This window comes from Pan paniscus, chromosome X (assembly GCF_029289425.2).
Source record: "Pan paniscus chromosome X, NHGRI_mPanPan1-v2.0_pri, whole genome shotgun sequence".
Lineage (NCBI taxonomy): Eukaryota > Metazoa > Chordata > Mammalia > Primates > Hominidae > Pan > Pan paniscus.
The window spans coordinates 33164542-33189164 of NC_073272.2; the positions used below are offsets into that span (position 1 = coordinate 33164542).

The window sequence follows — 24623 nt, forward strand, 5'->3', positions numbered from 1 at the left end:
GTATAAATAGGATTTTCTAATACTTAAACTTTCAGTTAACCAAGGTTATTTCTCTTAGTATTAATTATAAAAACATAATTAATAAAATAGCAAAACCAGTAAATAAAAAGAATGGCTAGAGGTCAAGAACAAAAGGAGAATACAAGGCTCACGAATGTAATCCCAGCACTTTGGGAGGCCAAGGCGAGTGGATCACTTGAGGTCAGGAGCTCGAGACCAGCCTGACCAACGTGGTGAAGCCTCGTCTCTACTAAAAAATACAAAAATTATCTGGGCCTGGTGGTGTACACCTGTAGTCCCAGCTACTCGGGAGGCTGAGGCAGGAGAATAGTTTGAACTCGGGAGGCGGAGGTTGCACTGAGCCAAGATCACGCCACTGCACTCACAGCCTGGGTGACAGAATGAGGCTCCCTCTCAAAAAAAAAAAAAAAAAAAAAGGATACAAACAGTTAGGGAAAGGAAATGCCCATAGGCTGAGGTTTCAACTTGGAGGCACAGTATTTATTTATTACTGATACATAATATTTTACATATTTATGAGGTAATGTGATATTTTACTGGCATAGAATGCATAATGATCAAGTCACGGTATTTGAGGCATCCATTACTTGGAGTATTTGTCATTTGTCTATGTATTGGGAACAATTCAAGCCCTTTCTTCTTGGTACTTTGAAATATACAACACATCGTTGTTAACTACAGTCACTCTATTCTGCTGTCAAATGATATAACGTAGTCCTTCTATCTAACTGGATGTTTGTACCCATTAACCACCCTCTCTTTATCTCCCCCTCTACCCACACACCTTTCCCAGCCACTAGTATCTATCACTCTATTCTATGTTTATTATCAATTTTTTTAGCTCCCACAAGAGTAAGAACATGCGATTTTTGTCTTTCTGTGCCAGGGTTATTTCACTTAACATAATGACCTCCAGTTCCATCCATGTTGCTGTGAATGACATGGTTTCATTCTTGCAGTGTTTCATTGTGTACAGATACCACATATTCTTTATCCATTCATCTGTTGATATACACTTAGGTTGATTTCACATCTTTGCTGTTTTAAACAGTGCTGTGATAAGCATGCAAGTGCAGGTACCCTTTTGATATACTGATTTCTTAGCTTTGGGATGGATAATCAGTAGTGGGATTGCCAGATGGTAAGGTAGTTCTATTTACAGTTTCTTGAGAATCTTCATACTGTTACTAATTTACTGTTACATTTTCATCAACACTGTAAAAGAGTTCCCTTTCTTCACATTCTCGCCAGAATCTGTTATTTTTTGTCTTTTGAATAATAGCCATTCTAATTGGGGTAAGACGATATATCATGTGGTCTTGATTTGCATTTCCCTGGTGATTAGTGATGTTGAGCATTTTTTCATATACCTGTTGGCCATTTGTATGCCTTCTTTTGAGAATTGTCACTCATTTCATAAGGCAGGGAGTATTTAATGAATTATTTAGAGATAAAGAATTATAGACTCACAGTAACATATATTGAATGATCATATTATAATTACATGATATCATAATTATTAGCTTTATGAACTGAACTGATAGGCAGAAATTAAAAACTCAAAAGTATGTTTTTGCTTCAGCAGCCCATATACTAACATTGGGATAACGATACAGAGAATACTAGCATGGCTCCTGAGCAAAGTGTTCCACACTTTTCAAAAAGACTCAAAAATATTAATATGGTTAACATTTGAGAATATATTGCAGGAAACAATTACGCATTAGCTGAAGACTGGACAAAATGATCCAATTGGCCTTCCTCTTCCTAACCTTCTCAACTTATCAACCAAGTTATATTTCAGGATGATTTATGCTTCTACTGCATCTGATAAAAGATTATTATAATTCAACTCTTAATTCTTTTGTTTTTTCAACTGTTAATTCTTATTAATCAAGATGCAATAAAGTTAAGTGATAAAAGCTGAAAATGACTTACTGGAAAGAAAGTGCTGAGATGCTGGACCAAAGTCCCTGTGGGCTTCATGCAGCTGCCTGACTCGGTCCTCGACGGCCACCTGGGAGGAAAAGGAGAGAAATGATGTTCTCTCATTCTATATAATGAGGAACAATTAAAACAATGTATCCTTTCTGATAAGATACTTTGAGTCTCCAAGGCTGAGAACACTAAAGCAACATTTCATAACTCTAGTTTTAATATTCACTTACCGTATATAGTATTCCAGACTCGTTTTTATCAATCCAAGGCCAAACGCAAAGGATTTCCTCTCTCGACAATGTTAAAATGAGATTTTGTTTTTTTTTTAGTCAACTCATTGGCAGCCACAAATGAACTACTGCTTCAATTAGTACCATAAAAAAATACAAATCTTTACTTTCACAAAAACATTAGGGAGGGTGACATTTGGTATAGGTGACTACAGAATCTCAGAAATGACATGTCTTGTCTTTAAGTCTTAGGCTATTGTTTTTGACAAATTTTTAAAGAAGCAATATTGATGAATAGATAATAAATCATTGAGTGATATTTAATTATTGATAATTATTAATTAACCAATGGTTAATATTTAATTATGGGCTGGGCACAGTGACTCATGCCTGTAATCCCAGCACTTTGGGAGGCCAAGTTGGCTGGATCACTTGAGGTCAGAAGTTCGAGGCCAGCCTGGCCAACATGGTGAAACCCCGTCTCTACTAGAAATACAAAAATTAGTCGGGTGTGATGGCGCATGCCTGTAGTCCCAGTTCCTAGGGAGGCTGAGGCAGGAGGGAGGCTGCAGTGAGCAGAGATCACGCCACTGTACTCCAGCCTGGGTGACAGAGTGAAACTCCACCTCAAAAAAGAATGTATTAAGTATCAAAGAAGTACAGGCAAGGCTTAAATTTGGGATAAAATAGGGTGGGCGGTAAGATAAAACTAATTTTCGGAATTCAGTTTTCAGTGGACTTGGAAATTATTAAGAAATATACCTTTAGGGGGCATGCAGTGAAAACTGCCATTCTTTTCTTCCTATTAGGTTTTTCTATAATATATTGACACAGTGTGCTGTCAACTTAGTGAGTTCTATTCTTGGTGGGGAAAAAAGGAATAATTTTAGGGGTGACATGCTATACTTACTTATTTGGCATTTTGCCAATCCAATATAAGTGGTGGCTCCAGGCATCCTAGCTCTCTAACTCTGGATTTTGATTTAGTTGTGAACAGTCCATGCTAAACTAGGGGTTGATCAGAGCTTGCACAGAGCAATCAGAACTCAGGGGGTAGTTCCCGTGGTGTGCAGAATTCCCGAGAGGTAAAAATCGATGTTAATCTCATCAGAAAAGTGGCTCAGGTAGCCTGGTCTCAAACCAACTCTGGCCTTCCAATATCAATTAAGTGCCTAGTGTATATCCAGAACAATCTCATTTTTTCACTCTCTCCCTAGACTTGCCCATTTTTGCTTGGCCCAAATACGTGGATAACCAAGTGGGGTGCACCTACAATGCAGGATTTACTTTATTTTATATACACAAAAGCATGAGGGACATATCAAACCTACCTTCCCAACCTTATGACCCTGCACTCCCAAACTCTACCTGCTAAGCCCACCAAAACTACCTGCCTGTCCTGCACTATTCCATCCAATATAACTCTTGTGTGTGGCTTCTTCATGCTGCTCCTTCTCTCGGCAATGCTCTTACCCCACTTCTCTCCCAGATCAATGCTGTTAGTGTTTATATGTTTACTTCCTCATCTCCCAGGTTAGAATTAATGGCTTCCTCAGCATTCTAACAGCATATGGTTTATACCTGAAGCACTTCTATCATATAATTCATTTTAGTTATATGGACATGAGTGTGTCTTGCAATAGATTGGAAACTTCTTGATAGCAGGGACCATTTTTTGTTTACCTTTCTCTTCGAATGTCTCCAACCCTTTCTGCAGGAGGCACATAGTAAATGGTAGCAAATATTTGTTTAATGACTAGTTGACCAAACAAATGGATGAGTAAATGAGTAAATGTGGTACGTGTGTGTGTGTGTGTGTGTGTGTGTGTGTGTGTGTGACAGAGAGAGAGAGAGAGAGAGAGAAGAGAAGAGAAGAGATGCGGAACAAACAAGAATGCCTACTGACATTGAGTGCACTGACTGCAGGTCTGTAATGGTTAATTCTATGTGTGAAGTTGACTGGACTATGGGGTGCCCAGGTAAACCACTATTTCTGGGTGTGTCTGTGAGGGTGTTTTGCAGACAAGATTAGCATTTGGTTCAGTGGATTCAGTAGATTGCCCTCCCCAATGTGGGCGGGCATCATCCTGTCAGTTGAGGTCCTAAACAGAACAAAAAGGCATGTTCCTTTTTTCCCTGCAGGCCTGCTTGAGCTGGGATGTCAGTCTTCTCCTGCCCTTGCACTGGGATTTACATCATCAACTCCCCTGGTTCTCAGGCCTTCAGACTGAGACTGAAATTACACTACCAATTTTCCTGGCTCTCTAGCTTGCAGATAGCAGGTCATGGGACTTCTTAGTCTCCAACTGCATGAGATAATACTTAATTTTATATATTCACACACACATATACATACATATATACAGACACACACACATATACATACATACATACATATGTATATTGTTGCTTCTATTTCTCTGGAGAACCTTGACTAATCAATGTCCCTGGGTAAATTATTCTTAACTTTCCTTATCAGTAAAATGTGGAAAATAATATAACTTATAGGGTTTTGTGGGACTTAAATAAGATGATACATGTAAAGCATTTAGCCTAGTTTCTGTCACGTGGTAATTGCCCAATAAATGTTACCAGCTACTGTTCTTGCTACTATTATGGTTAATAAAAGGAGAGGAATAGGCCAGGCGTGGTGACTCACACCTGTAATCCCAGCACTTTGGGAGGCCGAGGCAGGTGGATCACTTGAGGTCAGGAGTTTGAGACCGGTCTGGCCAACATGATGAAACGCAGTCTCTACTAAAAATACAAAAATTAGCTTGGTGTGGTGGTGGGCATCTGTAATCCCAGCTACTCGGGAAGCTGAGGCAGGAGAATCACTTGAATCTGAGAGGTGGAGGTTGCAGTGCGCCGAGATCGTGTCACTACACTCCAGCCTAGGTAACAGAACAAGACTCCGTCTCAAAAAAAAAAAAAAAAAAAAAAAAGCAAAAAAGGAGAGCAATAGACTATAATGTGCAGTGCACCACATACAATACAAAAATGGCTAATATTTATTAAGCAATATGTGCATGACAATATGAATTATGTTATTTCACCTTCACAGTAACTCTGCAATAGGAGTTAATATTATTCCCCCCCACTTCATTGACATAAAAACTGAGGCATGAGAGGTTAAAAAAAAAAAACTTGCCTAAGCTTCAGTAGTTAGTAAATTGGCAGAGCTAGGATTCAAACTCATTCAGTCTGGGTCTTGCTCTTAACTGCTATCCTGAAGATTAAAGTTGAAAAAAAGTATTTTATAAATATTTAATAAGTAATTGGCTTTTTAATTTTTTTAATCAGTTTATTGAATGCAGACCAATTCTAGTGTGCTTATCGATGAAACTTCAGTTGTTCAACGTATTTTATGGCCCAATGCAAGGTCAATTCCTGGTCTTGAAGAATGTGATACCATAAGATTATAGAGAAAGGTTGTGGGAAAACGCATGCAAATAAATGTTGGGCATATGTCATTATTTCTAAATTTAGAATGGGTCATTTCATGAATAAATCAATGTAGAGATAAATGTGAGTGTTTGGGGGTAGAGAGGAGAAGATGAAGATGCCATATGGGAGTGGACACTGATCAGAAATCTTTTCACATACTGAGAAAGAAATCCCAAGGGGAAGATGTAGATGGTAAAGGATTATGACTGTGCCATAGGCCACTTTCTCTAGTAAGAATGTTAGTTTCATAGGGACTGAGCCGATGCAGCATCAAAGTTCATTCTAGACTCCCAATCTCTGAAGAATTTTGCCTTCTTATACAAGGAGCGCTCCAGTGGTAGTTTCCAGTGTACATTCAATATTGTCAAGATTTTAAAATGAGATCAAAGTGAATTTCCATCTTCATAACTCAAACTTAAGAGAAGGTATGACAGCGAGAAGAATTAAGCATAAAATATTTCTTTCCACAAATTATCATTGGAGAAAGGTTTTGTGTGGATTGAATGCACAACTGGCTAAATAAAGAAACAAATTTATGAACGAGAAAAACTTGAAAGCAACCAAAGTCCTCGAAAGCTTTAGCTTGGGACTTAGGAACAAAGCACTTTATTCTGTGAGCAATTATGCAAGGAAATGAAATTTGATAATCTATTAAATGAGAGCCTCCATGCATTAGATCTTTCTAACTGGCTGTATTTTAAATCAATATACTGTGGTATATACAAAACAGGAAGCAAAAGCCAGAAATGATATACCTGTGTCTTATGTTCTGGCACAATCAGTTCTTTCCTTGGTGGTTTATTCACTTTATAAGTATTTGTTAATATTGAAAGAGATAGGCAAAAAACAAATGCTATAGTCCCTGATCTCTGCAAGTGTAAAAGTTTGGAGGTAAGAAGTAGTGACAAGCTGAAGAAAGGCTTGGGGCTGCAGAACAGTGGTGTTGAGGACAGTGAGATACAATTAGTTAGTCATGTTGAAAGCAGATGATGCAAAGCAAGGCGTCGCAGACCCTGAGGCTCAAGATTTACCCTGCAGGCAAAGAGAACCACTGAAAATTTCTGTGACATGACTCACTATTTTAGAGGAAAGTTAGGGTTTGGGAAGATCAGTATGGTGTAAAACAGATTCGAAAGGGCACCTGAGACTGAGATCAGAAAGAGGCTGTTGTAACTTACTAGACTTGGGTTGATATGCATTAGAATTAAGGCTGTATTGTATTCAAGGTAAAAGAAGGTAAATATGAGAAGGTATTTTGAAAGGAGGAAGAACTATCCAATTTGGTGTTGGAGATTAATATCTGAAGAAGCAAATAAACTCTTGGATTTCGAGTAAGGAAGACTGGGAGAATGAAGATATTGCTGATGGCAATATGAAAATCAGAAAAGGAAGAAATAGCATATGTATGTATGAATTCATTTGGAATATAATGAATTTGTCCTAACAGTGAAACATTTAACTGGAGATGTCATGTATAGCCAGTTAGAGATGAACAATTTGTCTCAGCAATTAAAGAAAGGAAAGGGAAGTGAGACTAAAAGGGGTAAGAGTGAGCTTTGGAAGGTGAGCCAAGAAAGAAGAGATAAAGGAGTTTAAATAGAATGATTTAAACAGCCAGGAGGAACCCAATCTCTTCTGAATTAATAGGGCATGTCTCTGTTTCCTTTTATAAAAGTAATACAAATATAACATCTTTTTGGAAGCATACATCCTGTTTCAACTATTAGATCATAGATCACGAAAGCTTAGAACTGGAAGAAACCTTGATTGATACACGAGGGTCTATTCTTCAGAACTATCCCAGATGGGCAGAAAACTGCCATCTGGTCCATGAGAACTCATAATCTAGGTTGCAGCAATTCTTCAGTAAAAGCATCTCAGGAAAAAAAGGTCCTTTTTTATATGTTCCATGAGGACAGGGACACATCTTTCCCTGCTAAATCCTCAGTGAGTAGCACAGTACCTGGCATATAATAGGTGCTAAATTAATATTAGTTGAATGAATTAATGTACTGTTTATTCACGGATCTTTACTATAACAACTATATTTTGAATGAATAATTTCTTTTTCAAGATCCCTGACACAAGCTTTTGAAAAACTTCCCTCCCTCCCTTCTTCCTTTCCTTTTCTTCCTTCCTCCTTTTCTTCCTTTCTTCCATTTTTGATGATGAAAGTAAAAAAAGAAAAGAAGAAAACCATTTAGATTCAATTTTGCCTATAATACTAGATTTAAAAATGTAAAACGGCAATTTATAAAACAACCCTGAAGTCCAAATCTCCTCCACATTTGTTTTACTCTAGTTTTTAAATAATCATATTTAAGATTTGAGAGTTATGAGGGCTATATATTATTCTCCTTGGTCTTCTCATTTCAGATGAGTTCTGTAGACAGTATACTGTTTGCAGAGACCTTCCTTTCTTAGCTTCAGTAAGAAATATCACTACATTCATTCAAAAGATATTGACTAGAATGTAAGTTTATTGTCCACAAAGACAGAGATCTCATCTGTCTTGTTAAGAATTTATCACAATGCCTAGTACATAAAAGATGATCAAGAAATACTGAATGGATGAATTAATGAAAGGCTTTTTGAGTTCCTCTTACTTGTTAGGCACTGAGATAAGTATGAATACGGTAGACTTGAAAGCGTAATTCTGGGTATAATGAATGAGCACCAAATCATCCAACTAAATTATGATATGACACACACTCTTAATTCCAAGCTGTGACTGTTTCCCAAAGCTCAGTCCATTCCTCTGTGTATTGTGAAAGATAAGCTTTATTTCATTTTTTCTTCAACATTGCTTTTAAATAAGCCAAAAGAATAAAAGAAAGAAAGAAAAAGGACCGATAACAACATCATGGCTCTTAGAAATGATTTCAAATAAATTTATCTAAATGTAAATGTTGGTTCTTTAACTTTGTTTTAGATTCTCAAGGGCTTCCACTTTGTCTTTTGACCTTTCTGTTAATTACTCTACTTTGAGTTTTATCTTCACTAGAAGTTTAGGAGAGACAGGCATTACCTCCCCATGTGGAAATACATTGCTAGGCAATGTGGTTTCTTCCTAGTGTCCAAGCTACATCTTACTGATTACTACATACATAAATCATGTTTACTCCAGTCTAGAGAAAATATGTAACTAGGAACGTATGTTTTGATTTTCTGGTTCTCAGTTTGTCTAGACCCTTGATAAATATCCATGGGAATGCAAGAAACAGACATGACACTTACACAAATGAGCCTATTAAAACAAAAACAAAAGCAAAAGACAGAAACTCTTGTGCTGTGATGCTAGTAAATAAACCACACATATGCACACAAATGACTCTCCAGTCTATTCATGAGTTTTTGTCCTGAAGTTTTTCAGTTTGTACAGTTTCTGTGTGCATGTGTCTGTGTTGGGGGAGGAACTTCCTCGTTCATTCTTACTCCCAAATCCTCACAAGTAACACTCATAAATACATGCCCAAACATTATCCTGGAAACTCTCCTGAGACTGATTACAGTTTCAGTTAAAATCCTTTTAACTAATGGTAATCCCTTTCAGTTAAAATCCATTATTATTCTAATTCTGATTCTTTTGAGTTGTAACTGAAAAAAAAAAAAAAAAAAAAGTCTGAGATAAGTTCTGGTCTTGATTTCAAACTCTCCTGGGCCTCCCAGAGTGCTGGGATTACAGGCATGAGCCACCTCTACCGGCCATCTTCTGGAATGAAGTTTTGTGATAGGTATAGCTCTGCGGCAAAACAACCTGGGCTTGTTGAATGCAAAGATTAACTGAATTGTCTTTCCTTTGAGTTTATTTCTGTGTTTTCCTGACATTAGGGCACTTAGGAGTTAAACAGTGTTTCTTGCGTTTGACTTCAGGATAGATCACAGGAAACAACTAGTGCTAACATGGCACTCACTCTGAGTAGGAGCATAATTCTTAATTGATTTTGTTTGACTTATGGCATTGATACTAATGCCGTGCCATCTGAGACCATCCTTAATCTACCTTTTAAGGTTCCTGCATCATAGCTTTTTTTCCTTCCATTTTATATTTCTGTGCTGACTTCTTTCTTAATCTGACTCCTTTTTTTATTCCCTCCTTTTTCTTTCCTTTCTCCTCCAGCCCTCCCCCTCTATTATGTTCTATACAACCTACCAGAAGAGTACACAGACTCTGCTGAGGCAAACAGTGCCTCAAATGAAGGGGCTGTGCATGCTTGCAAGACAAGCGAGGCAGGATATGAATAGGACTCCTAGCCTAGTGCCAGCCCAACGCTTCTCCAAGAACATTCTTCCTCTAATTCTGATGAACTCTGCCATCAAACTGGAAGGCAGGAGAGAACAAAACAGCAAGCCCTTTGTCCATTGTTAAGCCTTTAATCTTTCACCTCACCGATTTCTAAAATGCACTTTGGATGTTTGTTTATTGGTTTTCATGCTTATGCAACTGCCTCATTCTGTGATAATGGAGTCAGGTTATATCAACATTAAATTGACTTCATAGACCCAAGTACCTTAAGGGTATCATTAATTTTAATTTAGAAAAGCAGCAATCAACCTCCTATCCTGCTTCATTTGTCAAAATCTTTAGTTTTAATTACATCTACAGACTTATGAAAATTGTGACAGGAAGAGAAGAGATCATAGGAAGCATTTCTTCTGCCTTTTTTTTTTTTTTTTGGTCTCAGAGAGAAAAGAGGAAAGTTGAATTACCTTGCCTGGAAGGTGATGTAACTTGATACAGATTTTATCTTAAAAAATAGGTTCCCTTTTAAAAGTTTTCCTAATGTATCTCATGATTTGCAACAGGAACTAAAGTCAAGTGGCTCTCACCTTACAACATCATTATATTAAATCATTTACACTCCAGCCTTAGCTATTTATTCTTGAGCTTTATTTATACCACATTTGGAAGATATCATTCTCACAGAAATTTTCTGAGGCCATTGGAGCATTCCTTTCTAGGGGCATTTTGGCCCATAAGTAGCATAATGTTCACATGGTAATTACATAATTATGCCTCCTGGTATTTGAACACAGGAGTATTTCCAAGGAACAAAAGTGGCAATTTGAAATAATCATCAGTGAGATACCATAGAACTGGTATTGTCTGAAAACAAAAAAAAAGACGGCATATATTAGGAAATTCATATTAACGAATGACTGAAACAGGTAGATAAATGCAAAAAGATAAAGCACTGGAAATCAAACATTTTCATCTCAGTGGCAGAAACTTTTATATTTTGGGTAACAATATACTTGTAGATTTTCAGTTTGTTCTACTAAACACTTCTTTAATAAAGGCTGGAAGGGGGAATTTGCTGAAGTATGCAACAACCCTTAACCAAGGAAATCAACCCTCCTTAAATCCCATACCATCCTTGCAGCATTTCCAAAGCTTCCTGACCTTGACTCCCTTCACAGTCAATTTGAGCACCACTCAAGGAAGCTTGTCTGCCAGAAGGCCCTGTTTCCACTTCCCGGCTCTCCTCCTCTGGCAACTGACTGAAAAGCGCCTTTCTTTTCTCTCACTGATGCAGAACTGACAAACCAGTATCAAGCCGTTCTTTACAAATCAATAAACCGGAAGATCTCATCTACTGTACTTCCAAATCCTACAACATTCTGTCTTCTCTCTTCTTTGCATATCATAAGCCACAAGTTATATAAATAAGTATACTTCACGCTTCTTAGTAAAGGACAGGGGATGGAGCAATGTGCTTCCATTGTTTCTCTGTGTAGATGTGTCAGAACCAGAATTAAAACTCTGCCATGGACTCACAGTCTCTACGGTCTCTCTCCCTCTGTCTTCTTTGCACTCTTCTGACCTAGCCCTCCTCTTCTCTCCCCCTGCCTCCCTCTTCCCTCATTCCCCCTCACCCCACCCCCAAGGCTGTTTGTAAGCTCCCCAAATGCTCATAAGACTTTCCTGAACTATTTCAGATATTTTCACTTCAACTCTAAACTAAAACTATTTTGTTTTTCCAAATGTGGCTTTACATAGTGCAGAAAACTACAGGGAAAACATCCAAAGTACAATGTGATCTTTTATAGGAGAAACAAAAGATTGAATTTCTAGGTCATCATGGAAGTAGGTACACTTCCCTGAGCAATAATCTGAGGTACTTTATGAGCGTCTTTCTTTCACGAAAGCAAGAAATCCTAAAATCCATCAAGATACGTGCACTGTGCCTCAACTCTCTTTTTAATCCTCAAGTGAAATCAACACAGTACAGTGTAATAAAAATGCATATAGCCCCAGGCTTTGTGCCTTAGCAAACAGAGAAAAAATAAGCTTCCTGACTTCATATGTCTACTGTGAATAATCAGTCACTGCGTTTTTGGGATTTTGCTTTATAATCTTAACGTATAGCAGTGAACTCCATGTTTGTGGTGTGACAAGAATAAAGGATTCTTTTTCTTTCTTTAAAACAGGTTGTTCCCATATTTTCCAAAAGAGAGACATGTGTCAGCTTAAAAGAAATGAAACTACAATGGTGTGAGGGAGGAATCTCCTGATTGTTAGCGTATATTTTCTGCATTTTACCTGAAATTGTCAACGAAGTGTAGGTAAAGTTAAGGCGGGGCCCTAGGCTGTTCAATAACGTGGCTAACATTTGGTTTGAGGGCCTTCTCAGTTCTGTTCCCAAATAGTCAGCCTTTCTTTCCCAACTGCTTGTCCTTAGCTGATTAGTAAATAACCCTAGGAAGATAAATGATTGTTCATAACAGGCTTCTAGTACCACAGCTGTGAGTATTTGCATTTTAAGTGCAACTTTAAATAATTAAGCCATTAATTACTCAAATACTTATTGAGTGTTTATAAGGCACTTTGCTAGGAGAGGAAGCAGAAAAAATAAAAATAAATAAGAAAACAAGGGGATGGTCTTTAGTGAATTTGTAGATTTGATATTTACAAATAAGCATAATAAAGTATTATGGGAAAGATTTTAATGTAGTGCAGTCATTCCCCAATTTGACAGTGTATTATCACAACTATTTGAGAACTTTTTAAAAAAATACAGATTCTTAGCTCATCTAAATAATTTCTGATTGAGTTAATTTGAGGCTGAGGCTTGAGAATCTTTACTTTCTTTAAGTCTCCACAGATAGTTCTGATGTACAGCCTGGTATACATCCATCAGTGTAGTGGAAATGCCACGAATTTTATGACTCAGGAAGACCTGAGTTGGAGTCCCTTACTAGCTATTTAACCAGCATCTTATCTAACAGCCTGTGAACCTTAGTTTCTTTATGTGTTAATAGAAATACCACATAACAACACTACCAACAATGACAGTAATAATAGCAAACATTTATAGAGCATTTACTATATCCCAAGTGCTATTTCAAGAGCATTATAGGTATATTTCATTTATGTCTTTCTTATCAGAAGGTAAATTTGATGAGGGCAGGACTCAATCTATTTTATTCATTACTGTACCCCCAGGACCCAGGTCAGTGCCTGTCTCATAGTAGGTACCTAACTAACTACTTGAAAGAATGAACATCACTATGAGGAAAGTACACCATAGTGACCATTTTACAGATGAGGAAATGGAGGCACAGAGAATGAGATGTTGTAATGTGCACAGTTGGAGAGACCACTTTCTGGCACTCGGTATGTACTCATTTTTCTGATAACTGCAAATTGCTAGAACAAGCCTAAATAGCTATGGGGGTTACAGAGTATCTGGATGAAATTAATGAAGGAGGTTGCTTTGAAACTGGGCCTTCACAATTGGGTAAGCTTTTGATGGGCAAAAACAGAAGAAACACTCTGGGTGACAAGAGTAGAATGAGCAATTTTTTTTTTTTTGGCACTAGTAAAGGCCCGGATATGAAGGATAAACAGAAAAAGAGTTGAATAATATAAGGCTAGAAATGTAGCTTGGAGTCAAACCAGAGCTGTACTTGACTGTCAGGTTTAAGAATAGAGACTTCATTTAGTTGTTCATGGGAAGGCATTCAAATATTTTTTTAATAATTATTTTAAAATTTTATTTCTTTCAAATGCATTCACATGATAATAAAATTCAAGAAAAACAAAAAAAGTTATTTAAAAATCAAGTCTCTCTTTCACCATGTCTCTCTAGCCATTTTGTTCCCCACTCCCTGATGGCAAGTATTTCCATACTCTACATTAATGTTTTAAGTAAGAAAAATATTACGTTCGTGCAAATGTGATCGCAGTTTTTGCCATTGAAAGTAATGGTAAAACCACAATTACTTATGTACCAACCTAAATATCATTGTCAGAATGGTGTTTTAGGATGAATGAAAGCATGGAGAAAGCGAAGAGAGGATAAGCTGCCAGAAAGGAAAACAAGAGATGTTCTGTGTTAAATGTAACAATATCAGAAAGTAGAGTCAAGGAAGCCTCAGACTCTCACCCTAGGTGAGGAGGAGATGGATAAAAATCAGAAGGAACCACTGGTTTGTTGCAGCATAGTTTGATGTAATAGCAAATCAGTAAATCATGGACGGTTGAACAAAGACTGGAGGAACGATGGGAAAATTATGAAAGGTGTGGCAGTGAATTCTCCTTAAAGCCCCTCTTATCATTCATTCTCATTGTTAGCAAGATCCCTACCATAGCTGGGGCAAAAACAATATATTTAACTAAAAATGAGCTAAGGCGTGTAAAGCATTTAACAGCATCTGTTATAAGGTGAGCACTGAGTAAATGGTAACTGTTACTTATTTGTATTAAAAGGTGGGGCTGGGCGTGGTGGTGCAAGCCTGTAATCCCTCACAGTGACCTGGGAGGCTGAAGTGGGAGGATCACTTGAACCCAGGAGTTCAAGACCAGCCTGGGCAACATAGTGAGACCCTGTCTCTTAAAAAAAATAACACAAACAAAAAACATGGTGTCAGAGCAGAATACAATGGGGTGAGTTTGACAGACCCATCTTTAGGGGAAGTTCCATATCTAGCTTCCCTTTTTTATAATAAATACTTGAGCTGGTTTGTTGAGGGTAACCCATACGATTTTAATCATTTACCAGGACTTAAATCTGGAAAGTATGATAGTTGGGTTCAAGAATCAATGATTCCACCAGCATTTTCAAGGGCTGCTGTGTACACTGTACTGTATGTTCATTGTGTGGTGGATGGCAAAGATGGGACATGAGAAATTTCTATTCTCAAGAACCTTGTGTCTTGCTGGGAGATGACTGCAGCTGAGACGAATTAGAGACTTTTTAACTGATAGTCTCTGTGTTATGACCAATAAGGGCAATATGTATTTTTGGAAGTGAGACAGCAGTGAGGCCAGGAGCAATCTGGGAGGCATCAGAAAAGAGGTGACACAGAACATCATTGTCCTAGGTCAGACTCAGAGTATCAGCAGCTTAGCATCTCATGTCCATGAGGAGTATTTTTTGAACAGGTATTTTGCATGCCATTTGTGATATAATCTTAGTGATTCAGAGATTCCTGAGATTTCAAACAGTATCACTTATAGTGTCAATTTTTCCTTTATTTTATTAAGCAACAAGTCATCATTCTCTTACCATCTTTTTTTTTTTTTTTGAGACGTCCTGCTCTGTTGCCCAGTCTGGAGTGCAGTGGCGTGATCTCAGCTCATTGCAACCCCTGCCTCCCAGGTTCAAGCAATTCTCCTGCCTCAGCCTCCTGAGTACCCGGGATTATAGGCATGCGCCAACCCACCTGGCTAATTTTTGTATTTTTTAGAAGAGATGGGGTTTCACCCTGTTGGCCAGGCTGGTCTCCATCCTCCTATCTTTTAACCATTTCACGGTTGTTTGCAAAGAACTTTCAAAATACAGTGATTAGAATGATCCGTTTTCTTGTCTTTTCCTTACTGTATTGAAATTGATTTTTTATGGTTAGGTGAATATAGATGATTAAATAGAAAAGCACTGAATGATTTTGTGTTGTTTAGATAAAAACTGTGAATTTTGCATGAGTAAAGGGCTAGTATCGCTATTGTTCCTACTTGAAAATGATTTCAGTGCACTGATATCAAACTTTTTCTAGACTTTTCCAAAGTAATCTGAAATGCTCCAAATTTTGAAACTTTTTGAGTACTGACATGATGTCACAAGTGGAAAATTTCACACCTGACCTCATGTGACAGGTCACAGTCAAAACTTTTGTGTTTCACGCACAAAAGTATTTAAAATATTGTATAAAATTTCCTTCAGGGTATGTGTATAAGGTATATACGAAATATAAATGAATTTCATGTTTAGGCTTGGGTCCCATCCCAAGATATCTCATGAGGAATATGAAAATATTCCAAAATCCACAAAAATAAAAAATCCAAAACACTTCTGGTCCCAAGCATTTTGGATAAGGAATACTTAACTTGTTTTCCAATCTAACCTGGCCCTAACATTCAACTTTGTAATATATAATGAAGAAATAAAACAACAGAGTAAGGCCGGGTGCGGTGGCTCACGCCTGTAATCCCAGCACTTCGGGAGGCCGAGGCTGGTGGATCACGAGGTCAGGAGATCGAGACCATCCTGGCTAACACAGTGAAACCCCGTCTCTACTAAAAATACAAAAAAATTAAATTAGCCGGGCATGGTGGCGGGCACCTGTAGTCCCAGCTGCTCGGGAGGCTGACGCAGGAGAATGGCATGAACCCCGGAGGCGGAGCTTGCAGTGAGCCGAGATCGTGCCACTGCACTCCAGCCTGGGTGACGGAGTGAGACAGCGTCTCAAAAAAAAAACACAAAAACAAACAAACAAACAACAGAGTAAACTTCCAGAGTAAACAAATCTATACCTCAGGGATATTTAAATATCAGAAATAAACTCATACTTTTGACTTACCATCTTCATAAGGCAATGCATATGCTAAACACAGATGATTCTTATCTGTTCACCAAACTAAGGTCTTTAAGGACTTTAACTACTAAGAATATTTATGTTAATTCAAGTTAATATTTGTTTTAAAAAACAGAATCTTTTAAATATTCAGGATATAGATGTTTCACCAATTCAATCTACCCTTTCTGGTCAAAAGTTAAATAAATTGGATGGAATCTCAAGTGTTCATAACTACATATAAGAACAAAAACTATCAAGAATGTATCAACAACAAAAGGTTTTCGTGGCCTCTTTCAGTACACATAAGACATGTATCTTTTTTTTTTTTTTTTTTTTTTTTTTGAGACAGAGTCTTGCTCTGTCACCAGGCTGGAGTGCAGTGGTGCGATCTCGGCTCACTGCAACTTCCGCTTCCCGGGTTCAAGCGATTCTCCTGCCTCGGCCTCCCCAGTAGCTGGGACTACAGGCGTGTGCCACCACGCCTGGCTAATTTTTGTATTTTTAGTAGAGATGAGTTTCACCATGTTGCCCAGGATGGTCTTGATCTCCTGATCTCGTGATCCGCCCACCTCGGCCTCCCAAAGTACTGGGATTACAGGCGTGAGCCACCGTGCCCAGCCAAGACATGTATCTTTATAGAGCAAGGTTTCTCAACTTCAGCATTATTGACATTTTGGCCAGGGCAATTTTTTATTGTGCTATCTATCCCATGAATTATAGAGAATGCCTAGCAGCATCCACAACTTCTACCCACTAGATGCCAGTAGCACCTCCTCACCAGTTGCGACAACTGAAAATGTCTCCAGAAATTGCCATGTCCCCTGGGGGACAGACTTGCTCTTGGTTGAGAACCACTAGTGTATAGTAAACTTTCACCCTCTACTTCATATACACAGATATTGATGTTTGAGATAAGAGAGTCCTATTCTATGTCTATAACTGGTTGAGGAAGGAGAAGTTAACAGTCCTGAGTTATATACAGACTATTGTCAGATCTGCCCAATTCAGTATTCCTCTAATTGGCAGTCTTTGCTCTGGCATTCCTTGTTGGGCTGACACAGAGTCTAGAAGATCTGCATTGTGACCTGATGGCTTCCCTTGTTCAATTCTGCTTCCACCCCTATTTCTTCACAGGTGTTATTATGCAATAAATCTGCCCTGGCATCTGCTTCTTGGAGGACTCAACCTGCAACAATAATCAATCAATCAATTCCACGATTCCATTCCCTTAGCCTAGGTGGGCATGTGACCCAATTTGGGCCATAAAGAGTCAAGCCCATACTTGATCAGTCTTTAAGCGCTCGGGTCAGAGTAGCTCTCTCTTTTCTGCAGGGTATGTTGAGGGTGTTAAGAGGATGGCAGGTGGGCCTGCAGCAATAGTCTGAAAGCCACCACTGCCACCAACACCCTTTTGTTTCTTAACTAATCTGAGTTGAGTTTTCTGTCACTTACAGCCAAGAGTCCAGCCTAATATACTTTATAATAAAGGGGAAACTACAGAAACATTTAAGAAAATTAGCACTGATCCTAAAAGTTGTTACAAATTAACTCATCACAATAACTATTCAGAGCAACGTATTTAAGTTGCTCAAGAACCACAAAGCACATTGCCTTTTTAAATTTAAAGATACTTCATAAAAATGTGGGACAGAGCAGAATTGTACCCATTATTATAGAATGATTTTACCAACTGCTGCATTAATTCTCCATAGATTTCCCCCAGTCTCATTATGAAGAAATAATAGACATAGAATACTAGGCTGGGTGCGGTGGCTCACCCATGTAATCCCAGCACTTTGGGAGGCCGAGGCGGGCAGATCACGAGATTAGGAGATCGAGGCCATCCTGGCTAACGGCGAAACCCCGTCTGTACTAAAAATACAAAAAATTAGCCAGGCGTGGTGGCGGGCGCCTGTAATCCCAGCTACTCAGGAGGCTGAGGCAGGAGAATCACTTGAACGCGGGAGGTGGAGGTTGCAGTGAGCCGAGATCACACCACTGCACTCCAGCCTGGGCGACAGAGCGAGACTCCATCTCAAAAAAAAAAAAAAAAAAAAAAGAATACTAGATATTAGATGCCACAAGATTATCAATATACACTAGTTTCGAGGCTTTTTGAAAATTTTGGTGCACCCCTATCCAGCATATCCCGCCCCTCTCTATTTCACGTTCCCTGTTGCTAATATTAGGAAAAGAGAACGTTTACGTGAGTATGCTATTTGATTTGAACCAATCTCTCAGGGTCAATAATATTTCAGTATTTTGTGTGCAGCATTTAAGATTATAAAGTATGCCCATTTCAGCACTCCTTTTAAACAGAAAGATTTAGTTGAAAACTCAAAGCCACATTTGTCCACTGAAAGCTTTTAAAAAGCTTCATTTGTGAAAAGACACATTGACCAGAGCTGCTGGGGATCATTAATGAAAGCTGGATCTTCAAAGGAGATTCTGTGTTACAAAAAGGTACTTGGACATTTTGGCTAAGCTGCAGACCACCTGTGATTTGGCCATTTGATAGAGGGTTGGTTGTTGACAGGTCCTAAGAGATAACCCCTATGTCTCTTCTTTTTAAAATTGTATTAAAAGATTTGTATTATGGGCTCCCTATTTAAAATGAAAGTCTGGGCAGCTGCCCCTTTTACTCCGTCTAGAAGAAGGTACCCTACATTTTCTAACATGAGTTTTCCATCAATAATTGTCTGCTATGACACCAAAGTATTCCCCACCTCCTGGCTGGAGAGCATGTTGTCTTGGTCATCTCCTCTGTTATGCTGGAGACAGAGTGACACACGTAGGTGAATGGGGTCTAAACCAATTAAATCCTTGTCTGGGTCTAAACCGATTAAAAAGGAACTCAAATCTATTTTCTCTCAGATTGGGAGAGTCCACGAAAATAAAAAAGCCAAACAACAGAAATGCTGCCCAGTTGCACAGGATGTTGCTATTATCTAGCATTTGCACATCAATTTACGTTTTCAAACTCGTTGACAGTCAGTCACTAGCTACTGGCAGGCACTCTGTTAAGAAGTAGAGAACTCTAAGCTGAGTTTTGACCATAGATTCCCGGAAGTGATTTACAAGATCATTTTCAAATTTGTATGACCAAAAGGCATTTTAAATATGATTTTAAATTGCAAAGGGACGAAATCATGGGCTTCTTGTGTTTCTTTGGATGCCAATCACATTACTTCGAGAGCTGGCATAGGTCGTGGATGTCTCAGGCTACGCACCACTGATAACACAAACTATGCGGGCACTGGAGCAGAAAGATATGAGCAGAGGAAGAGAGAAAAGTGGTGCCTCTAAGACCCCAGAAAGTGGTTTTGAACCCTTGTGGATCTCACTGGAAAGGGATTAGGAGAATACCAGCTGGCAGAAGACCATTCTCTTATTAAGGCTGATCCACTCTCTCTCTCTCTCTCAAAAAAAAAAATAAATAAAAAATAAAAAATAAAAAAAATAAATAAAAAAGATGAAAAAAAAGAAAAAAACTTAAGTAGGAGGGAAAGTCTAGGGTTGACAGAGCTGAAAGGCTCTCAAAATTTTAAGACTTTTTTTTTTAAGTGTCTTAAAATATTTTAGGGACTTTAACTTTGTCTTAGTAAAGATGATAAAATTAAGTTCACTACACACTCATTCCTTTTAGAAGCTTTTCACCTCCCTTTTAACTGTGTGCATTTAATTTGTGTAATAATCACTGTATGTCCCCTTCAATGTCCTTTTGTATCTTTTTTTGGCATTTTAGTCTATTTCTGTCTGTCTGATTTTTTTCTTCTATTCAAAGACATTTTCTCCTCTATTATAGCTTTATTTAATGTTTCCCTTATGCTACAGCGTAAGTGCCTTTTTTTCTCCATCCATATCTCTAAATTAGGGGGTCCCTCTTCCTTTTCTATGCAGCAGCCTGTCTTCAGCATGATGTCTTCACTTTTCTCTATTGTAGTCTCTTTTGTGATTGGCCAATAGCAAAATGAAACTTACTAGAATCCAATTCCAAAAGCACTTTAGAAGGATGGAATCTTATCATTTACTCCCTGAATCACTATCATCAGTATAGTTGGTGTAGAACGATATTCCATTCTGGGGCTCATTGGATAAGTATGAGTTCAACCTGGCAGCTATAAAATAACCGGGGGAAAATCTTGTTCGTTTCCTCCTTTATAGCTCGGAACTTTGTGACTGACCTTGCTTCTTTATTTCTAATTATGCCCTATGGAAAAATAACGCTTTTTTTTTCATTTATATTGTATAGTGCCTAAGATTTTTGGGGGCCTTTAATGAACAGCAGTACAATTTCATTTTCATTTTACAGGATATGCAATATAATTTTGAAAAATTAAACTACATGCTCAAGGAAGGATTCAACATTTCCAGAGAACCTAGCATTTTCTCTCAGAAGACTAAAATTAGATCCTGTTTTAATGACTGTCCCTGCAACACTGACTTCTATGTAATGAGAATGTTTCCATGTTCCTGCTGACAGACCACCTACTATTCTTTGCTGATGTGGGGCTGATAATTCTGACAATCAATAATAATAATTGTATAAACATTAACATGTATTGAGCACGTGCTTTGTGCCAGGCACTGCACAAAGTGCTTTATAATGATTATTTCATTTGATCTTTCTAATAACCCCATGAGTTCAGAATACAAATGCTCTGGCATATCAGAATTGTTCACATTTGATGGTTGACTCAATATCGATTTTTAAAAACTGTCTAGAAACCTCCCACGACACTTACTGCACTGATGGTTCTCCATACTCCTCCAATGACACAAAGCCTATCCTGCTTTGAATTCTTGTATTATTATTATTATTATTCATATAGGGAGAATTCAAAAAATAAACAGGTATTCTATTGACACCAAGAAGAAAGAATGACACTGCCGCTGCTCTGCTCCACTTTGAGGTTTGTAGCAAATATGTCTGGTGCTTGCATCACATCTTGTCAGCCCACCTGTGATTCCAGTGTCAGCAGTAGTGGACGGTTCTGTGCAAGTTCTAACTCGTGCTGTATAGCCAGCATCCCTTCTCAAAAGGGATCCCTGAGCCTTTCAGCTTTCTGTTCTAGGTTCCCCTGACCCCCATGACATGGGAGCTTCCTGGGTGGGCAAGCATAGCCAGCCACAGGGGTTAGTGCTTTGGCAGCAATTCTCTTTTTTCCCCCCTAACTTCTGCACAGTGTTTATTGAGCTTACTCATATCATATAGTTCACAGCTTTGATAGAAAAACTTCTTGTTTCCTTTTTGTATTTATACTTAGATTTTCTACATTGTTTTGAATCTTTCCGACGTTGTGTGAAGTTCAGAGCAGCGGAAAAGGCAGGGGTGCACTGGAGAGGATGTGTCCCACTCAGATCCAATGCTTGCCCATATCAGATGAAAAAGGAATCAATTCTCAACCAATGGGAGCAGGAGCAGGTATACACATGCTCTGGCTTTCCATATTTCAGGCTGTAGCTACCTATATCCAGATTTGTTTTCTTCTGTACACTTCTCAGCAGTTCCAGAGAATAGCTCATCTTTCTTTGTTGCTTCATTCTTCTTCTTCTCTTATTCCTGCTTCTTAGAATTACTTGCACCCAGGCCACCCCCTTTTTTTTGAGACAGAGTCTTGCTCTGTTGCCCAGGCTGGAGTGCAGTGGTGCAATCTCGGCTCAGTGCAGCCTCTGCCTCCCGGGTTCAAGAGATTCTCCTGTCTCAGCCTCCCAAGTAGCTGGGATTACAGGTGTGTGCCACCAAGCCCAGCTAATTTTTGTATTTTTAGTAGAGACAGGGTTTCACCATGTTGGCCAGGCTGGTCTTGAACTCCTGACCTCAGGTGATCTGCCCACCTCAACCTCCCAAAGTACTGGTATTACAGGCATGAGCCACCATGCCCGGCCCGAGGTCCCTTCTTAATTCTGTGATGAGGTAACCCCTCACTACAAAGCCAGGTCTTAGGATAGGTCTCACCATCATTAAACCTGGACTCTTGGAGAAGGCAAATGTGAATACTATTAAAAACCAGAATCTGTGATGTTGACAGTGGAAAGTCTACATCATTCATTATTTAAGACCCTGTTTGTCATCAATAAATGTTCATGGAAATTCAGGCACTGTCTTAGGTCCCGCTGCTGAGGCTGGGATTTAATCCAGAATCTGATAACAAGATTTGTTGGAACTTCTGCCTTAGGGCAGGAGAAAACAATAAGAAAGACTTTAAAATAAGGAGTGTCACCTAATCAGATCTGCATTTTAGGAGGATTACTATAGCTGCCTTGTGGAAAAGGGATTCGGAAGCAAGAACAATATCAGGGAGATAAATTAGAGGCTATGTAGCATTTGAGTCAAAAGATATTGGAGGCAAGGGAGGTGTAAAGAAGGGAATGAATTAAGAGATGGCTTGGGGATAGAGCTGACAGAATTTGGCAATGCATCATGTTAGATTTAAAGATAAAAGTAGATTCAGAAATAATACCCTCATTTTTGACTTGGGCAATTGGGTGAAGCGTAGCGTTAATAAGAACAGCACAATTAGGGAGGGAAAAATGTTGAGGGTGGATTGGGACAAAAGGAGGACAATAATGAGCTGTTGGGGACATGTTAAGTCTGAGGTGTCTGTGGGACATTCAGGTTGTGGTGAACAGGAAACATAGAAGGTGGCTGGGTCTGAAGCCCAGGAGAGAAATAAGTCTGACCTTACTTCAATAATCAAGCCAGCCATTTCAAATAATTATGCTAGAGCAATTGAACATCCATATGCAAAAAATAAACCTCAACTTAAACCTCATACTTTATATAAAAATCAAATGGATCACAGACTTAAACATAAAATGTAAAACTATAAGACATATAAAACAGGAGAGCCAAAACGGTGAAACCCCGTCTCTACTAAAAATACAAAAAATTAGCTGGGCGTGGTGGTGGAGGCCTGTAGTTCCAGCTACTCAGGAGGCTGAGGCAGGAGAATGGCGTGAACCTGGGAGGCGGAACTTGCAGTGAGCCAAGATCGGGCCACTGCACTCCAAGCTGGGCGACAGAGTGAGACTCCGTCTCAAAAAAAAAAAAAAAGAACAGGAGAAAATCTTTGGGATCCAGGACTAGGCAAAGTATTCTTAGACTCGACACAAAAGCATGATCCATAAATGGAAAAAGCGATAAATTCAACCTCGCCAAAATTAAAATTCTTTTTCATCCCCTGTTAAGAAGATGAAAAGATGAGAGAGAAAACATTTGAAAACCCTATACACAAGAAAGGACTAGTATCTGATACAGAAAGAACTCTCAAAACTGAACTATAAAAAAACTTTTGAATTAGAAAACAGACAAAAGACATGAACAGACATTTCACTGAGGAGGATATACATATGGCAAACAAGTACAGGAAAAGTTGTTCAACAGCATTTGCCACTAGGGAAATGTAAATTAAAAGCACAATGAGATATTCCTACACACATATCAGAATGGCTAAAAAAAAAAATAATAATGACAACACCAAATGTTGGTGAAGATGCAGAGAAACTGGATCACTCATACATTGCTGGTGGAATATAAAATAGTACAGACACTTCGGAAAAGTTTGGCAGTTTTAAAACTAAACATTCAACTACCATATGACCTAACAATTGCACTCTTCAGCATTTATCTCAGAGAAATAAAAACTTATGTTCACACAAAAACCTGTACATTAATGTTGGTAGCTTTATTCATAATAGTCCAAAACTAGAGATAACTCAGATGTCTTCAAGGGGTGAATGATTAAATAAACTAGGGTATATCCAAACCATAGCATACAACTTCACGATAAAAAGGAAACAAGTCTTGCTGCATATAAAAAGAGAAATCTCTAGGGAATTATGTTGAGTGAGTCAAGTCAATCCCAAAATATTACATACTGTATGGTTCCATTCATATAACATTATTGAAATAACAAAATTATAGAAATGGAAAACAGACTAGTAGTTGCTGGAAGTAGGAGCTGGGGGGGCAGGGAAGTGGGTGTGGCTATAAAAGGCCAATAGGAGGGATCTTTGTAGTGATGAAAATGTTCTGTATACTGACAATATTGATGTCAAAATCCTGGTTGTGACATTGAACTAGAGTTTTGCAGGTGTACCATTAGAGGAAACTTGGTAAAAAGGTATGTGGAGTCCGTGTATAATTTCTTACAACTCCATGTGAATCTACAATTAAAAATGCTG

General features: G+C 38.4%; 1 protein-coding gene across 1 annotated transcript in view; it reads right to left on the reverse strand.

Moving 5' to 3' along the window:
• The window catches only part of DMD (dystrophin), a 2218635-nt gene that overhangs the window by 234615 nt on the left and 1959397 nt on the right, over positions 1 to 24623 (reverse strand). The window contains exon 61 of the mRNA XM_063601607.1: positions 1960 to 2038. Coding sequence (XP_063457677.1) covers positions 1960 to 2038 — 79 coding nt within the window. The remainder of the gene's footprint in view (positions 1 to 1959; positions 2039 to 24623) is intronic.